The sequence below is a fragment of the Condylura cristata genome, unplaced genomic scaffold (assembly GCF_000260355.1).
Source record: "Condylura cristata isolate star-nosed mole 26May11 unplaced genomic scaffold, ConCri1.0 scaffold00007, whole genome shotgun sequence".
Classification (NCBI taxonomy): domain Eukaryota; kingdom Metazoa; phylum Chordata; class Mammalia; order Eulipotyphla; family Talpidae; genus Condylura; species Condylura cristata.
Window position 1 is genome coordinate 15,412,276 of NW_004567108.1, and position 19,877 is coordinate 15,432,152.

At 44.2% G+C, this 19,877-nt stretch overlaps 1 protein-coding gene across 1 annotated transcript in view; it reads left to right on the forward strand.

Annotated features, from left to right (window-relative positions):
• The window catches only part of TTC23L (tetratricopeptide repeat domain 23-like), a 23,743-nt gene extending 5,180 nt beyond the window's left edge, over positions 1-18,563 (forward strand). The window contains 7 exon segments of the mRNA XM_012721751.1: positions 2,042-2,165; positions 10,681-10,837; positions 12,185-12,310; positions 14,776-14,953; positions 16,952-17,060; positions 18,101-18,379; positions 18,382-18,563. Coding sequence (XP_012577205.1) covers positions 2,042-2,165; positions 10,681-10,837; positions 12,185-12,310; positions 14,776-14,953; positions 16,952-17,060; positions 18,101-18,379; positions 18,382-18,563 — 1,155 coding nt within the window.
• The last annotated feature ends 1,314 nt before the right edge of the window (positions 18,564-19,877 follow it).

The following is a 19,877-nucleotide window of genomic DNA, read 5'->3' on the forward strand; positions in this document are numbered from 1 at the left end:
TCGAGGGCAGGCGGGAATTGAACTCATGCGGAAGTGGCTTTAGCTTCTTAGTGCAGTGCTTTAACCCGCTGCGCCACCAGGGAGGACCCAAGTGTGGACTTTTAAGGCTTGACAACTCCTTGGCCAGTTTGGATAATGAAAAAGATGTAGATTTCCGAGTTAAATTTAGCCCCAGCCAGGGTTGGCATTCAGGAGGCTTGTTGGCAGCAACAGGCTAGCTGCTCATACTGGTTGTCTCAGCTTTTCCATGAAGGTTGGGGGTGCATGAAAACAGAATGGCCAGAACCAGGACTGAACTCAACACTTTGGACTCCAATTCCAGTACCTTTCCTTATGTCTCTCAAAATAAAAATTAGAACTTACTGGTTGGCCCATGGAGAGCTCTCAAACATTCTGACTGAATAGACATTTTTAAAGCCTGAGGGGAATGTCCCTCTAACAACATTTGCATCTGAATATTTGAACCGGGAGCTGATGAAACCTGAGGTTGAGGAGGAGACAAGAATCAGGAGGAGGCAGTTCTTGGGTATTGTACCTGAGAACTAATCTTTCACTGGGTTACATTTAGGAAGTGCTTAATAAATGTTGATTCCTTTGATACGGACTCCTTTTCCTTGTAATAATTCTGAGAGGGCAGATTTCCAAATAGAAAAGGAAGCTGGGACTCAGAGTGCTCCAACCCAAAGCACCGCATCCAGGAAACATCAGAACCAGGGTTGAAACTCTTCTCTTGATTCCTTGAAGTGCTCTTTTCACTTCGCCAGGAAATAAAGACCTGACTGTCTATTAGTGCAGCCAAGTGATGATTGTATAAAGTCACTGAAGTCTGTGATTTAAAATACAATTCTGTGATTTCAGACAGTTCTGCCTGTAAGTTCTTTCTTAAACATTTATTTATTTATTCATACAGAACTGGGGTACTGCCCAAAGGTGCAAGGGTAGTGAGAGGCTTCTCCAGAGATAGTAGAGAACAGAACAGAGAACAGGCAGATCAATGAAGTACACTGCTGAGGGGAGCAGTGGGCAGGTCAGGAGAGGTCTGCCGCGCCATGTGGATCACCTCCGGGACTGGGGATCACACTGAAATGGCTGCAGCTAGCTTGCAGTGCTGTGTCCTAACCCGTTGCTCCCTGCCTTTCAGTTCTATAGGGGTAGGAGGATCTTTTCCCTACCCCATCTTTGTCCTCGTTAGTAGGTAGGTGATTTGCTCAACAAATATTAAATGAACCCTCATGGGCAATTGCCCAGCCAAACAGCCAGGGCCCAGAGTTGAGCAGACAAGGCCCAATATCAGGGTTGCCAGGAGAATGAATCTAAAGCACATGTTGGCAGGAATCACAAGCTGGGGGTTGGGCCATCCTGTGGTCAAAATATACCCCGCAGCTGAATCCACCACCAGAGGGTCAAAATAGAGACTACCATTCAGTGTATTTGAAGAGCCTACTCACCCCACCCCTGTTCCCCACACCATGACCACCTACCCCTTTCTCTTTTCTTATTCAGGATTTTCCTCTCAGAAACTGTGGTTTGTGGCATGGTTACGTTTTTAATACTGTCTTTTGGGTATTCATGAGATAATCATGAAATAGGAAATGATTTAACATCTTGCTTTAACATAATAGTGGGAAAGGATGGGTGAATGACAAGCATCGCTATGAAATAAGACCAAGTAGGTAGCTGATGAAGCTACAGGAGCCATTCTCCATGCGATATTTGGCTTTTTTGTATTTAAGTTTTTCACAGTAAGAGAAGTCACTCTGGCTCTGATGCAGGGCAGAAGTAGTTGGAAGGGGTGGACGTGGTCAGCCATGTGAAAGAGGCCAGTGACTTGGACTTCAATGGCAAAAATGAGAAGCACTTAGTTTTTGGATTTAGGAGTAGATGCAGCCAACAGAACTTAATGGGTTGGGCACAGGATGGGGAAAGGAAGGGAAGGAAGACAGGTGACAGGTAGATGCAGCCCTGGATGCTGCGTGGAAGCGCATGGGCTGGGGTTTCCCCTGCTTTCCAAAGAGCATAACGATTTATTTGCTCTTTGCAGAATGTCCAAGCAAACAAGGAGCTGATTCGCTGTGTCATCCTTTCTCGGATTATTTTTGGGGAAGAACACTGGAAATGTGCGCAGGCTGTGGCCAACCTGGCGTATGGCTACCTGACACTGAGAGGTACTGGCTTTCCCTGCCTGGGCCTGGTGGGCTAGCCCATGAATGCTACACAACCATGGCGGGTGTAAGGATCATTCGAGGGGGCCCCGTTCTGTACCCCACTCATACCTCATCCAGAGGAGACAGATAGTGTGACAGGGATCTGGGATGTAAAGATAATGATGATGATGGTGATGATAGGTAACTTATTGAGTATTTAGCATGTGCCAAGTTAGTCTCATTTAGTCCTTATAATATCCTTGGAGAGGAATACTGTTATCATTTGTACTTTAGGATGACGATTCTGAGCCACTGTGGGCAAAAGACCTGGAATCAGGTTAATAGGAGAAGCACAGGCAGGCATATGTACTCAGCATTGAGGGGGAAGCTGTAGTGATAGGCCTTGAATTCCAAAGACAGAACTTAAGTTCCTGGAAGACCAAGAAAAAGAGAGAGCCCTCAGCCTAGAGAAATGACCTTGGCACAGAACAAGCTAAGAACCCACTAACAGTAGAACAAAGTGCTAGGTCCATAAGGAAATTTCCAATAGGTTCAATAAATATTTGCTGACTGAGATACAAGAGCACATTTTTAGAACCAGGGGCATCCCAATTCCAGGCTTCTGCCATCCACATACACTCCTAATTTGGGGCTCATGGCACTGCACTCATATCTGCTCTATTTAAATGACTCTCTCCCTGAATTAGGGCCTCCCTGTGGGCAGGCAGTAGGTCTCTGACCTCACACTGTCTCCAGTGTACATTTGGGATGACAAATCTCACTGCCTGATAGAACTGAGCCACTGGCCTACTGCTTGTTTCAAGCACCCCTTGGATACTGACATGGGGCCAAACTTACTGTGCAAGTTAAGTGCTTTAAGGGCTTCAGAGATTTAACGACTACAGAAGGGAACCGATATACCTGGGCCACAATGAGCTTAGACAGCAGAAACCAAATCTTTTGAAAAAATTTAAAAGTGGATTCACTTTCCAATTATGAACCTCAGGATTTTTGTTTCTCCCTGGGGTGCCTTGGTCCCCTTTGAGCTCAGGATTTTAATGTGACTATAGATTCATTGCTATTGATGTTTTGAGACTACGAATGGTTGACATTAGGGACAGGGATGCTCTGAGTCCTGGTGAGGGCCCATTGAGCCCCTTTCAGACCTCAAGAACTTATCTGTTGTGTCCTGAGAGAAGACTGATGTGGCTAAGGACAGAGGGTGTCCTCACTTATTTCAGAGCCAATTATATGTGAGATTTAAGGGACACCAGAAAGGCGTCAGTGGAACCCTTCTGTGTCAGGTTCTCAGTGGAAGCCTTCCCTTAGCAGAGCTAGGTCAGAGCTAGGTTGGCCCTTGCTTGGAATCTGTTTCACTCAGGTGACTTCATGCTAAGAGCCAAATTTAGTGACTTGTGACTACGACATTTACAGAGCTCCTGGTGTGATAAACCTGGTGACTCTGTGCCAGGCACTGAGGGTACAGAAATGAAACTAGTGGCCCCTGTTCTCTGGGAGCATGATGGGTGCCAGTAGACACCCTAATAGAGAGAAAAACAAAGTCTGGAGGATGGAACAAGGCAATTCAGTTGGGAAAGCTGAGTGAAGAGAGACCAACGGGTCATACTGCAATAGATCTGGAGAACACCATCCTCCCCATAGCTCTTTGTGTGTGTAAGTGGAGAACCACATTTTAAAAAAAAAGATTATTTATGCTTAAAGAAGTGGGGTACAGGCCAAAGGTATGGTGGGTGAGAGGATTCAACAGAGACAGAGTGGGGAGCAGAACAGGCAGATCGACGAAGTACACTGCTGAGGGGAGCAGCGGGGGGGGGCGTGTCAGGAGAGATCTGCTGCACCATGTGGGTCACCTCCCTGGCTGGGGGTCAAACTCGTGCTGCAGTGGCTTTGGAGAGCTTCATAATGTGGTGCTTTAACCTGTTGTGTCGCCAGGGAGAACCCAGAGAACCACATTTATGGCAATAGATTATGGGGGGAGAGAGGTAATCCTTCAGAGAAAGATCTTATTGCCTTGTTTTTCCCTAAATGAGCAAAACAGCTTCCTGGTTAGACAAAGAATCCCTATGGTGTAGCTGCGTATCCTCGAAGCCAAGCCTTAAGTCTTTCCAGAATAAATTGTGAACTTGACCTTTCCTTGGGACTAGCCCATTGTACCTGCTGTCTTCATTTTCATTTTCACTTTTTTTTTTTTTAAGCCTGTGAGCTATGGAATAAAACAACAAGGGCTTTGAAAATGACAAACCTTCAAAAGGGATGAAGTGCTTGTGACTTCTACTTGGTTTTGTTGTCGTTAATCCTGTAGCTGCTTTAAGACAGCACTGCTGAGTCAGCGTCCTTTCTGTGCAGGCAGGATGTGTGTGTGTGTGTGTGTTGGGGTGGTACTCTCACCTCGCTGCACATGTGCGTGTTTTGTAGTCGTCATACCTGCTTCCCTTACTCCTCCATGAGTCTTTTCCAACATTGTGGGTGCAGGTCATGCCAAAGCGCTGATTTCCCTCAAGGAGAATTCTTCCAGTGAGTATACACTGAGGGACTTTCATGTGGGAAATGCTGCAGCCAGCGCTCTGTAGGGACAGAGGCTAAGTCTTTCCTTCAGAGAATCCACGACCTCGTGTAGGAGGTGAGCCACGTATGGGCATCAGACGTTACCACAATGGAAGGTGCCATTGGGAGTGCATTTGCTTTAAATAAAGGGTATGGGGAAATTTGGAGGAAATCATTTTTGGCTGCGGGTGATGAGTGATAGATTCAGGAAGAGCTGCCCTTCAAGAAAGCCCTCCACAAATGCGTAGGGTCTGGAAGGCAGAAGGAAGGGTGGGTAATTTTTTTTTTTAAAGATTTGGTTCTATTTATGCATATAAGCACTAGGGTACAGGTAAGAGGTGGGGAGAGGGTGAGAGGATTTATGACAGAGAGAGAAGGGGGGGAGCAGAACAGGTGCATCTACTAAACTGCGCTGCTGAAGGAAACAGCAGGTGAGACAGGAGAGGGCTGCTGTACCATGTGGGTAGGCTCCTTGGCCAGGGATCGAACTCATGCTGCAGTGGCTGCTGATAGCTTCATAGTCCTGAGACTAAATCACTTGTGCCACTGTTAGCTTCATAGTCCTGAGACTAAATCACTTGTGCCACCAAGTAAGCCCCAGTGGATAATTCTGATGACAGAAAAAGTCATGGGCAAACACATGGAAGGGTGACCTGTGTTTAGAAAACAGTAAGCAGCCCTGTCAAATTTAAGTTAGGACTGGTAGGAAAGAAGGTACATTGGGCAGACCAAGGTGGGTATGAAATCCAGGCTAAGGAATTGTGATTTATTTGTAGGCAAGTAAGACTACTGGAGATATTCCAATAGGAGCATGAATAAATCAGAGTGTGCTTTTGGAAAGGTTAATCTAGCAATGATAACAGAATGGAAAGCTATTTCAGTCAACTAAGTGTAAAACTAGGCTCATGACACAGGCAATGAGTGAGAAGCTGAGGATTTAAGAGGCCGTGAAGGACAGATCCATTTATCTTTTAAACCAGAATTCCTGCTTCTGGGATGCTTTACTAAAGACTCACTTATAAATAAAATAACATATGGCTAAGATTAGTCTCTGCAGAATTGTTTATGGAGTGAAAAAGTCGAGGTAACTGAGCCTGCTTATACAAGCATGTTCATACATGCCACAGCATCTCTGCAGCCTCGGAAGAGACGAGGAAACAGCACGAGGGGAGCGCAGCCAGGTATCCTTCAGGTAAAAGAGAACACATGGTGTTTACGATGTGCCTCTTTGTGTGTGAGGAAGAGGGGATGCGAAAACAAGAACATGTGCTTGTACATTTTTTTTTTAAGATTTATTTATTTATGCATACATGGAGTACAGCCCAGAGGTGCAGGGGCGGTGAGAGGCTTCACCAGAGACAGAGTGGGGAGCAGAACAGGCAGATCAACGAAGTACACTGCTGAGGGGAGCAGTGGGTGAGGCAGGAGAGGTCTGCTGTGCCATGTGGGTCACCTCCAGGATGGGGGATGGAACTCGCACTGAAGCGGCTGCAGCCAGCTTGCAGTGCTGTGTCGTAACCCATTGCACCACAGGGAGGGCCCCATGTGCTTGTACTTCCACCAACACTTGGAAAGGGGCACAGGGCAGGAACCAAGACAGTGGCCCAGAGAAGTGACAGTGAAGGAAACAGGTGGCAAGTGAGACCTCTGAACCTTTACCTTCTTGTATGTTTTTGACCTTTAAGATGTAGACATGTATTACCTATTGAAAACATTAAAGGGAAGAGACTGTGAAGGAAGACATGTCAAGCCATGAAGTTTGATTTAGGGTGAGGAAAAGTGAAACCTAAAAATGACCATGAAGTTTCAAGCTCCCGAAGTTGCCTTTTTGGAAAATAACTGGTTTGGGAAAGGAAGTGGCCTGGGTGGGTCCAGGTTTGTATATTGACTACTTTTGTTTGTTTTAAAGATTTATTTATTTATGCATACAAGAACTGGGGTTACAGGCCAGAGGTGCAGGGTCAGAGGATTTACCAGAGACAGAGTGGTGAGCAGAACAGGCAGATTGACGAAGTACACTGCTGAGGGGAGCAGCAGGTGAGGCAGGAGAGGTCTGCTGCTCCATGTGGGTCAGCTCCTGGGCTGAGAATCGAACTTGTGCTGCAGTGGCTGAGGATAAATTAATAGTGCTGCACTTTAACCCCCGGTGCCGCTAGGGTGAGCCGTGCATATTGCTTTGATGGCAGCAGAGAAAGCCACTCTTGCATTGTTAGTAGGTGCTGGAAATTTGGGACCAGAACTTGAGAGGAAGGAATACTTGAGACTGTACCTAGGGATGGGAAGTGGGAAATTCTAAGCACAGAGGCTAAAGTGGAAGGTATAGGAGTGGTAAAACACCTGAGAAGGGCAGAGAGAAGAAAGACACAGAAAGACAGCCCCTTGGAGAACAGATATATGAGTGGAAGGGAGCAAAAGGCCTGGTAAAGGGTTAGCAAGGAATCAGTCGGAAATGGTTTGTAGTGGAGAGCCCAGGTGGCGAGGGCCTGGGAGTGGAAGCTTGGGTGTCCGATGCTATCCCAGGCTGGAGTTACTGAATAAGAGGCCTTGAGGGGCTGCAGGATGGTTTTTGTTGAATGGGGGGGGGGGAACGGGAAGGGTAGGAGCCAGCCCCTGGAAGGAGGGAAAGGAACAGCGCTGGTAGGCTAGATGCTCTGTTTCATACACAGCAATGAGGCGATGGAGGATGGAACTAAAAAGGCAGAAAAGTACAGTGAAAATGATTGCATAAGAGGAGAGGTCCAAGATTTTAGGCAGTGAGGACAGTTTGAAAGTGGAGCTATGGATAGAGTGGGTTCCAGGAGTTGGGGACCTGAGATTCGAACACGAGGCCTTTGTCACGTGGAGCACAGGAGCCACTGGCAGGGTAAGGAACATGGGCACGCCACTGCCGGCGGACCTGGGAGTGTCCTGGAGAGCCGGTGCCCCAGCAGCTGGGAAGAGGGCAGGCAGTGAACAGCTTGATGCTTGTTGCCAGTGGCCACTTGCAGGGCGTTGAGGAAGGGAATACGTAACACGGACAAGCAGTTTTCCGGTGTTTTGCTTATTATTAATGAAGCAATACATTAGTCAGCCTGTTGCTACTGGGAACTTTCCAGCTATCCATAAGTGTTGCAAAATACACAAAAAAGAAGGCTGTGTCCCGAACCCTGCTCTCTTATCTGGTTGGTTAACAAAAACCAAAACTGGTATGGAGAGACCTGCAGGAGATTCTATAAGCTTGGTGAAAAATAGCCAAAGTAAGGACACATAGTAATTCAGTAAGAGGAATGGACTTGGTAATAATAATGACTAATATTTATTCAGATTTGTTTTATTCTTCTAGGTACTACTTAGTCCTTTTAATGAATTAATTAAATTAGTCCTTGCAGCAACCCTGCGAGGTGGAAGGTGTTTGCATTACCGTTTTACAGGTGAATGAACTGTGGCACAGAGGAGAAGTAATTTTTCAAGGCCACATGGGTACTAGGCGGTGGCTGGGTCTGGATCTCTACCTGGGCAAACTGGCTCTAGATCCTGTTTTCTTCATCGCCAACTTCCTAACTCTTCATGATCATCGCAGGTGACAACAGCAGTCTTGGAACGCTGTGTAGTTCTCGTGGCATCTCTGTCACCTGAGAGGGACAGACGCCAGGATGGAATCTCCTCTCAGACTAAATAATCTGTGTTTGGTGGACAATCTCAGGGCCCCTTTTCCTGTTCATCAGTATTTCTTGATACTATCTGAGTCTCAGGTTGTGGAAGCAGGTGTTTCTGCCCTCATCGAGCAGAGAGAAGGGAGACTTCTAAGGCTGGAGGGCAAGTAAAGGAAGCTGACTTGGTCTTGGAGCAGAGACACTGGAGGCAAGGAGCCTGGGCTTGGCGTTAGGGAAAGAGATCAGCAAACTGAGCACCTTTCATCGATGCGCAAAGTAAGTTTTCTGCAAATATGTGCATGCAATGCAAGGCTACTTTTTAAAAAAAAGGTGTTCTTATAATTAAAATCAACTTATTTTCAGCTGTCACAGCTATTGATTCCCAGTACTATCTGTCATCATGAATTATCTCACACAGGAAATGATATTAAAATATCCTAAGTGAGAGGGTTTTTTAAACAAAAAGAACTGATTCTTAATTGAAAAGGTTGGGAAACATTTGTCCAGAATTGTGATTTCCAAATATTTGAGAATTAGTTCCCTTAGCACTATAAAAAAATTGAGTAACCACCCTTCATATATGTGTATTTATTATAAATTATGTAGAATGGTATTACAATATATGTGATATGTAGAGAGTAAAAGCAAAACATAAAAAAAAAAGAGGAAGAACGTCTGAACCCTTATACCCACACCATACAGCATCTTGCATACTTAGGGGTCATACGCACCCCACTTGACGCACATGCATACACACAAGCACACACACGTAACACATGCACACACAAGCAAACACACACTTTCTCTCTGTCTCTAGGGCTGCAGACTTCACACCAAGCAGAAATTCCTCCTCATCCTTCCTGTCAGTCAGACTTAGTTATTACTCTTGTAATCGACATGTGACCTTCTTCCTTTTACCCAGTCCTCAGGGACCTGCGTCCGTGTAGCCAAGGGTGGCTGTTGCAAGGGTGACTCCTTGGGTCTCACCTCAGAACCTGTGACCCATAGCTTCTGGAAACAGAGCTGAGAACCTGCCACTTCACTGGATGCTTGTGATAAAAAGTGCAACTTGAGCACCACTGTTGTAACTTCAGACACAACCATCTTTCAGCACAGAGTACAGTTTTCTCTTCAGTTGAGAACTGTGTTGACCAGGCATCTCTGAATGTCCTCCAAAAACCTCTTGGTTTCTGGGTCCTTCTAGGGCTCTCCCAGGGGAGCTTTGTTCTCTTTATGTTGCAACTCTTTCAGGATGTCCTGCTCATCTGGAACATATGAGGGCTGCAGGCATTAAAGTCGGGGTCTTTCAGATCCTCCCAGTTGCCCGGAACTGTGCCCATCCTTTGAAGTCAGCTCTGGACCCAAAGGGAGTGGGTGAGGGTATGAGGTGGAATTTGGGGCACAGTGGGCTGTGTGGCGGGGTGATGGTGTTTACCAGTCCCTGGTGCTGCAGAGAGAGGCACTGAAAGTGAGCACCAGCCATGGCAGGCTCCAGAATAATGTGCTCTCTGCTGCCATTCCCCCAGGGACGCCCCTTCCCCATCCAGCAGCACGAGGCACGCGTGAGGCTGCAAGATGAGGAAGAGTTGTGTGTGCTGAGTGTTCAGGGAACAGCACAAGTGCGTGTCCAGCGACAACAGCAAACAAGGAAGCAGGCTGGCTTTGGCCTCCCCTTTGTCCTCTTAGTAAGGAGCCTCATCGTGTTTAGAAATTTAATTCTCTGTGCGTGTGACCAATTAGAATTACCAGCTCCATCTTGGGAAAAAAATTAAAAAACAGATGGAAGTAATTGTATTCGTTAGTCCTTGTATTTATAGAATGCATTTTCCAGAAAACTCAAAGCCTACCCCTCTGTGGCATAACCTAGTTTATTCTTGGACTCTCTCCATGTGTTGGCAAGCAGCAGGTTCTGCAATTGTCATTACAGGATGGAGAAGTCTTGTGGTTGCAAAGGTCACGTAGCGTTAGTGGCAGAGCTGGGCATGGGATCCTCAGATCCTGCTCCTGCCTCCATCACTGGTTTCCAGTCGAGGGCCACAACTGGTGCTATGGCCCTGAAAGGCGATGTAAGAAGTTCTGGTGGAATTAACTTAAAATAAGAATCCTGGACTCACTTTCTCTAGCTATTCCAACTCAGGAGGTCTGGGGTGAGCTCCAAGGATCTATCCTCATTACCAGCATTCTAGAGAGTTGTGATGTACAGCCAGTTTGGGCAACGAAGATTACAGACCATAGATGTCCACCACACTGCCCACCTCCTCCCACTTCTTGAAATGTCTTTGACTCACCCTGCTTTCTTGATGTTTTTCTTCTTGCCACCCATCCTCAATTTTCCCCAGGCCTCCCATCTCAGGCCATGAAACATGCCGAGTCGGCGAAGCCCACGTTGCTGACCTGGAAGGGAAACACCACCTCAGACAAGGAGAAAAAGGAGATCCTGGAAGCTCTGGTCATGCTCTACTATACTCTGGGGGTGGCCTGCCTCCTGCAGAACCGATATCCTTCCCTTCCCAGCCGGCTGTGGCAGTGGGGTGTGGGCCAGACTCCCCAGATGGCTCATCTCACACGGGAAGGTGGGACATGGGGCCGAGGCCTGGTCTGCTCTGATGCTGGCCCCCAGCCCTTCCCCAAGCATGGTATGACCATACAAAGCAATTGCTCTTTATGCTCTTTTGCCTGTTCCCGTAAGCTCTAAGCTGAGCCATGGGAAGGGCCTTACTGAAGCTGGAGACCGTCTCTGACCAGCTGAAACTTTTCTGAGTCTAGTCTCACTCTTCACTGAGCGCTCAAACCAATCAGTTAATTGGTGATGGTGGTGGGAGGTGGTGTGGGAATTGGGAGAAAGGGCTGCTAATTGGAAGCACTGTCAAGCTAAACTACAAATTATCTCCCCCTTAGGGACCTTTAAGAATTATTGCCTTTTAGCTTGTACCCCAGAAAAGCTGATTTAGTAGGTCTGGGGTGCATCTGTTCACTGAGATTTTTAAAAATCCCCCAGGTGATCCAATATGCAGCCAAAATCCTCTGATTTAATGGACTCTGGATCATTTTTGTTGTTTTGAAATGCTGTTGAGAATACAGCCCGTGAGGCTGAAGGCCAAGCAAAATAGACAAAAGAAGTAGTTGTGCACATCCCAGAGGGGGGTTGCTGTTATACGCTCTCCTCAGAAAGGATGTGATCCTGCTGGCCTCTTGTGCCCTTGAGTGCTGGTGAGGGGTTTCATGTTCATGGATAATCATGGCCCCTCTTTGAGTCCATATGGCCTGGAATTTTCTTTTCTACTGATCCCTTTATGGTTTTTTTTTTTTTTTTTTGGTCTTCATGCTCAGCTTGCAAAATCTGATCTGTGGCCTTCTACCCACAGCACAAGAGGTTATTGAAAATGTGGGAAATAGACTATTTGGGAATTAAGGGGATTTTCTTTCCTGGTATTGCCTCTCGCCAAAAACTTGCTTTGCTTAGACTTTCTAAATGGCCCAAAAGTCCCTTTCAGCAGACTTAGTTCCTCTCTTATACCATTCATAGGAACCAACTTGGGAAAAATGAATAACTTGTCACGCAGTAGATGCCTCTAAAGGAAATCTAATGTGATTTACAGTTTCCGCTCACTCTCTGAATGTTCACTACCACCCTAGCCCTGGCTTCGGGGACCCACCACAGGAAACCCAAAGCCTTGTTCCCCTTTTAGAGAATTCTCCCTTCTTGACCTCATCAGCCATGGAGTAAATGCCTGTTTTCCAGGACTGCTCCATTTTCCCAAGGGGCCTTTTGTTCACTTATCAGTTGCTATTCCTGGGAAACTGGGGACTTTGTGTTTCTGGCATTTTCCTTGACTATTTCACTGGCAAAGAAGCTTATATCAACCTGCAGAAGGCAGAGAGAAACATGAAGGAACTGAAAGAATTCTTTGAGGAAGGTGTTTCTAGACTGCAGGTCTCAGAGAAGGACCTAACTGTTGCTTTGGGCAGGTAAGATCTGGGTTTAGAGAAACTTAGGTTCTTATGGGGCCTGGAATTACATATTTGCCTTGTATGCTCCATAGGAAGGAAGAAAAGTGAACTGAGCAAAATACCTCAGCAACGCAAATGATAGTAAAAGACCCTGTGTTTACCAATGCACACACTGTGAGCTCAGCTTCATGTGAGTGCCCCTGAGTCCTCACTCCCACGCCCAGGGAGGCAGTTGGTGTGCTTATTTCCTCAACAGAGAGCATGTTAAGTGACCTATCTAAACAGTCTTAGGGCTTCCATGTACTACACCTCACGTTATTTTGATGTTCCTTTTTTTTTTTTTCCTGAACTGCCCCCTACTTTAGGCATTAAGTGTGACATCTTAAAAGATGAGAAAGAAATACTGCAAAGACCATTTACAGAGGCCCCTAGCACATGTTTTTAAGACCAGGTCAGTTCCCTATGGAAACAAAGTTCATGAAATTTGCTTCAACAGAACAAGTCTGTTTTGCTGCTGAGTTAGGGATCCTCTGAGGATCAGAATATTTAGATATGAGAGAGGGCCCGTCAAAATTATAAAAAAAAAATGAATAAAAGGTTTATCGTTCCCTAGATTTTTCAGATACCTTCACATCCATGAAAACCATTTGTTTCTAAAACCGTTAGCACTTGGCACAGTAGGGCAGGTGCCTGGATGGTCAGTAACGAAGTGTGTGAGTCACTCCGCCTCCTGTAAACAGCCATGAATGTGGCTATTAAATGGAAATGGCAGGAAGATGTTCCATTGTCCAGAGCTGCATCAACTGCTAAGTCCACAGAGCCATAAACTAGAGTCTAGTGAATGTCTACTACTGTCATGGGGACAGGGGCTGAGATTGTTGTGCCTTCGGTGAAAAACAGACCTGCTTTTTTTTAGAGAACATTCCAGTGCTCATTCATTCACCCTGCTGTTTATTGAGTACCTATTTTGTCCAAGTACTGTTGTACGTGTTGGCCTATTTACTAAGTGTAACATCCTAAGACTTATGGAATTGATTTCACTCACAGCCTAAGGTAGGTATTTTTAGTATTTTCATCTTACAGATAAGAAAATGAAGGTACAGAAAGTCCAGGTGACAACACTAATGGGTAGATGAGCCAGCATTGTAATTGAGACACGACACTGGGATACGTTTGATGCTGAGCACACAGGTAGAGCCCTTACCCCATTCTGAGGGGGCAGAAGAGGGTGATGTTTCCAGGCCAGACCCCTTGGCAAATACCACTCTACGAGCTCTTGATGTCTTTCTGTACTTGTTATGTACGGTGAAAGGAACAAGTGGTCTGAGTGATCCAGTCTGTGGGGTGAAGAATGTCAGATCACATGTCAGAGCCCTTTTCATTGTTAATCCTAATCTCCAGAGGAAGGATAAGATTTGCAGCTCAAAATGAATTTTAACTATTGCAGAATATCTCATATAACATATTTGCATACACATTCTAAATTCAACCTGAGAATTCAAAGATGGGGATAAGGGGAGAAGAGGAAATGATATTATGCATCCATGCTATGTTGGGCAATTATACATATAATGTGTAATCTAATCTTGTCAACCACCTTGTAATTTAGGTATTCTTAACCTTGTTTTAATTGGAAGAAAACGTAGACTCCTGGAGCTTGACCATTAATAACTATGTCAGCCAGCTCTGAGTTAATCATGTTCTTTCTATTGTACCTTGCTGGAAAGATAAACGTTAATGAAATAATACCTTGTTCTCATTAGTAGAATTTCCCATTTTTAGGGGAATATATGAAAATATAGATATGAAGAAGGAAATAAAAAAAATAAAATCAATTGTATCACCCAAACATAACTGCTACTTTTTAGTTTTATATATATATATATATATTATGTATGCAGTTTTATGAACTTCTAATTTGAACGTCTCTCTATATTAGTTCATCTGAGAAGAAAATATGACTTTCAGTGTCTGAAGGCTTTTATTGTATGATCCAGAGTTTCTTTATCTCCCCTTTTGGGGGGGAATATTTACATTGTCTTCTCTATCCCCACTCATTTTTAACTGAGGAGGAATAAACTAAATGAAGTCAAACAAAACAAAGTCAAAACTTTTGTTTTGACCAAGAAAGAGGGAGCCAGAAGTAATAAAATTTTGTTTTGATTTAAAAATATGGATTTTTACATTTATGGGTAAATTATCCCATCTTGTGAATTGCTGGAAATCATTATTTCCATTTTTTAAAAATAAAATTAAACTACAGCACGACATATTAATGAGTTTGATGAATGGTGCTCAGTAGAATCTGGTGAGTAAAATATAAGTTGTCGGAGTTTGTTTATAGCAAGGCTGGGCTTGGACTGAGTTACTCCAACGAGTGACCTGTGAAGGTCAAACAGTTTAATTCTTAGAATTGGTGCATTTTATTTCTGCAAAGTAAGTGGCCTCTCTCTGATGTTCCATCTTCGCCCCTTCTCTGGCAGAGCCTCCCTGGCCATCCACAGGTTGAACCTCGCTCTGGCATATTTTGAAAAGGCAATTGGCAATGTTATTGCCGCCAAGGGCAACAGGACTTCAGACCTGGTCAGTCTCTACGAGGAAATCGCGCAGATTGAGCAGTTGCGGCGGAACCATGACCAGGCCATCCAGTACTTGCAGCAGGTTGGTGATCTGGTGGGTTCCAGCAGGGCAACTGTTTGGCTCCAGGCCCAGTTCGCAAGGCCAGAGAAGCTTGGGCTTCTCAGAAGAACAAGGAGTGGGACTGATTTCCATTTTAACCCCAACTTCCTGCCAGACCCACACAGGACCCCTCCCTTAATTTATTTATATATTAAAAGATTTGTTTATTTATGCATACAAGAACTGGGGGATAGGCCAGATGTGTGGGAGGGTGAGAGGAATCACCAGAGACAGAGTGGGAAACAGAACAGATAGACTGACTGAAATACACTGCTGAGGGGAGCAGCAGGTGAGACAGGAGAGAGAGGTCTGCTGCGCCATGTGGGTCACCTTCATGGCTGGGGATCAAGCTCATGCTGCAGTGGCTATGGACAGCTTAATAGTGCTGAGACTTAAGCACCACCACGGAGGCCTCCCTCCCTTAACTTGAAATGACAGGGCCAGAGAACACATACCAGGTGTATCTGCTGTGTGGCCTGACCTGAGACAGTGTTTCTCTTCCAGGCTCCCCTATCAGTGCTAGGAAGAGGTAGGCAAGGGGAGCCCAGTGAGCCTAGGGGAACCTGAGGTACCCCTGAATTTGTGTATTGCTGTGACTTGTCCTAGAAGTTAGTCTAACTGGTCATGATCTCCAAGTCTCAGGTTAAACTAACAAAAGGGTGTTTCACCTGAAAGTAAATGGGGAGAAGACCAAGGAAACACGTAGGAGGGAATGTTGAGCCTGTCATATTGAAAGCAGCACTTTCAGGTATTCAGTACTTGAAACTGCTAGGTAAATGAACCTTTCCTCATCTCATTTGAGAACCCAGCTTGTGGCTTTGGGCAACTCCCAAAAACCTACAGACGATGTGACTAGCATTGCCCCATAGAGAAATGTTAGGGAACGCCGCCCTGCAGGCAGGAATCCCAGCACTTAAGAGAACGCCAGGATTTTCCTAAGGCAGCAGTCACATCAGGATGAGGCAGAAGACAGTGTTTCCCAACAACCAGTAATAGTAACAATTTGTGGAATGCTGTTCTGTGTGTGCGTGGTATGGGGGTGGGGAGGCAGTGCCCTGAGTCTGTGCAGTCATCCGGGGAAACAAGCTCTGTTACTTCCTACTTTATTTGATTTCCAGAGCCCACGCTCATGAGTGTGAGTCATGAGTCATGCGTCTTCGCTCCAAAGTGCTGTCTGCTAATCTCTGGAGCGCCCTGAAACACCTCACAATGTTTATCCTAGGAAACATGAAGCACAAATGGTTCTTTTCCTGCTGATGAGTGTGGGGTAGAGGTTTTCTCTCTTCTTGCTCCTTCCAAAGTATTACACCTTCCAAAGTGTTACACCAAACCTTCCATTTCATTTCAGTACAAATAATAATACCATCTACACTTCTCTAGTGCCTACAACATTTCAGTTGGTACTCTGAACACTTTGCATGTATTTACTGTTTTCACTTAATCTTTTCAGCAACTGTTTTGTGACATTGCTATTTTTGTCATCTGTTTGAAGAAGTTAGAGTTAGGGGTTCTGTGACACAATAAGTGGCTTAGCCAGACTTGGGGGGAAGGGGGGGGCCCAGGCATTGTGGCTCCAGTATCCATGCTGTGTGTTCTACTAGACTTCCTTTGATACTGACCACTGTGAGGTTAAGCTAAAGTTAGGATTTTATGTTTGCTGTGAAACCTAATAAAAATAGTAATAGCTAACCCTGAGATCTTACCATGTGATGGGTAATGTGCTCAGTGTTTTGCCTACACCGTCTCATTTCATTCCCCCCAAACCCTACTCAGTGGAAATTACATATTCTTTCTATATATGAAGGTGAAATTACTTGCTCAACACTTAACAGCAGAGCTAGGACTTATAACTCCCTAGTTAGGTATATATTGGCTTTCAGTTAACTAGCAATTCTAAGAGAGCTACTAGAAAATCCATAGGGAGACCCTACAGATTTGTCAGTTGGTTACTTACCTTGTCATCATTTTTCTCTCCTCCAGGCCCACTCTATCTGTATGTGCTTGTTCAGTGAAGTCAGCCCTCAAACTGCAGAGGCGAACGCATTACTAGCCAAGGCTTATGCCATGTCCGGAGAGGTCCAACACAGGGGTAGGTAGAAAAGGCGTCCTTGTAGTTACCACAGTTTCCCTGCCAAGAGGAAAGAGGAATGGCGAATGGCCTGCCAATCAAAATGGATAGAAGTATAATTAGCTACTCATAGCTGTGCTGAAAAGATCAGTCTGGACACTTTCATTCACAGTTATTTTCACATGAATTTAGGTAGTCATACCTCTCCATCTACTTACCTTAGAGCCTCTCCTCTGTTTATCTTAGAGTCTCAGCAAAATTCACCTGCATAGAGTGCAGATCTCAGTGCTCTGAATGTGACCTTTCTGTGTTGTGTTGGGTGATGAGGAAACCCAGTGATGAGAGAGAAAAACTTCACTTTCTCCTCCACTCACAACCTCTTTGACTCTTCCCCTGGCTTACAAGAGAGAATGTTTGTGGCACCTAGAATTTTCTTGATCTGTATTCAAAAGTGAGACAGGGGTGGGGGGGCGGTTCTAGAGGAAGGCCAAAAGATGAATTCATCCTTCAATAGTATTGCTTTCTCAGCAAGGCCATTCTTTTGAAAGCAGGTAGCAGTGGGAGAGAGACAGAAGAACTGGTGAGGAAGGACAATGTCCCATGCCCAGCTGGCTGGACCAGATTAATGGACACTAATGGATTTAGTGGCCTATCAGGAGGATTATGGGATTCATGAAGGATGTCATTTGAACTGTAAAAAATGCTGATTGTCTCTGCTCATAAAATTCACCCATTTATTTTCTCATCATAGAGAGACAGAAAGAAACATTTTTTTTTAAATTTTCAGAAGTTATTTTGATACCTCAATGATTGTTTCCTTTAGCATAAATGTTCACTGAAGATTTGCTTGGGCTTTTCTGGTTAATCATCTTATTCCTTTGAAAAATGTCATTATGTGTAGTCATGATATTTGTACACTCCATTTATATAGTCGAGGTTTTATTTTTTTCAATAGTCTTTGTGCCTGAGAGGATAAAGCATATATGTACAAAAAGGAAGAATGATGTAAAATCTATTTGAATAAAATATAAAGGAATAATCTTTTGTGGATTTTCTTGAAGCTGGCCCCAGAGGTAATGAAGAAAACCCTGCCCCTCCCAAAGCTGAAGCCAATGCAAAAGCTCTGAAGACCAAGAAAGCAGTGCTGACAGTCACCCACAGCCACAAGAAAAAGATCAGCACGTCACCTACCTTCTGGATACCCAAGGCACTGTGACTCCAAAAGCTACCGAGCTACCCTCAGAAGAGTACCCTCAGGAGACACAAGCCTGAACTGTACCATCGTCAAGACCTGCAGACCACCAAGTCAGCTGTGAAGATAGTAGAAAACAACAACCTACTAAGTTCATTGTGAATGTCAAGGCCAACCAGCTTCACATCAAACAGGCTGTGAAGAAGCTCTGTGATACTGATACGGCCAAGGTCAGCACCCTGAGCAGAGCTGATGGACAGAAAACAACATGTGTTCACTTGACTCCTGACTAGGACGCTTTGGCTGCTGCCAACAAAATTGGGATCATCTAAACTGAGGCCAGCTAGCACATTCTAAATATAATTTTTTCATCACTAAAGATCTAGTCTTTGTGGTTATCAGAAATGTAGTCTCATAAGTGTTTAAAATGTGTCTTAAGTGAGACTTGGGAGACTCCAAGGCCACTTTATTTTTTTCTTGCATACTAATTTATAACTTTGAAAGATCTGTCCTGAAGAAAATCAATAAAATGTATCTAAGGCATCACCATCAAAAAAAAAAGAAAAAATCTGGATTTTAAACTCACATCATTGATTTAAATTTCAATAGGATAATGTATTCTACATTAAAAATCAAAATTATGCAATAATCAGAAGAAAATATAATACTGGACTAAAACATAGTAAAATGAATAATTAGAATAATTAGAGAAGAGAGAAACTCACTGAGAGTGCATTAAGATATGCCAGAAAAAATGTGATAGATTTAACTATAAACGACGTAACACTGTACTTGTCACAAGATATCATAAAGTAAAAGAACAACCAAGATGAACAGATAATCTGAATAGGCTGTTGTTTTAAAAAGAAAGAAAGAATTTATAGTTAATTTTCTGAGCAAGAACCTCCAACCCCAGATGGTCTCACTGGGCAGTTTGACCTTGCATTAAAGAAAGAATAGCACCATCCTGATATAGTCTTTTCCAAAAATTGAAGAGGTATACTTCACAATTTCTTTCATGAAGCATTACTCTGATACCAAGAAAAGCATCGCCAAAAAAAAAAAAAAGCAAAAACACAAAATAAAAGTTCTCAACAAAATATATAACGACATATAAAAACAATATTATACTAAGTTCAGGGGAGGATTTTTCCTTGAGACTGTCAGGCTGATTCAGTATTTAAACTTCAATTAATATGCCCTACCATTGCAACATCTCAAAGAGGAACCTCCCATAATCTTATCAATGGATATAGAAAAAGCACGTGACAAAATTCAACTTTCACTCATGATGGAAGGGGAACTTCCTCAATCTGATAAAAGACATGTAGAAAACCCCTACATACTGGTGAATGACTGAATGTTTTCCTCTTAAGATCAAGAACAAGACAAGGATGTTCACTCTTGCTGCTCTGAGCCCAGAACTGGAAGGCGAGGGAGAGGCATATAGCATAGAAGAAATAACGCAGTTGGTGTTTAGAGGTGACGTCCTGTCTATAGAAAAGTCCAAAAAATCTGGAAACTCTCTGGACTATTGAATGAATTTAACTAATGCAAGATCAGTAAATATAAGTTTGCACACAGAATCCAGTCTATTGCTATATTTTAGCAATGTGTGTCTGAAAAATGTTTTTTTTTTTTTAAGA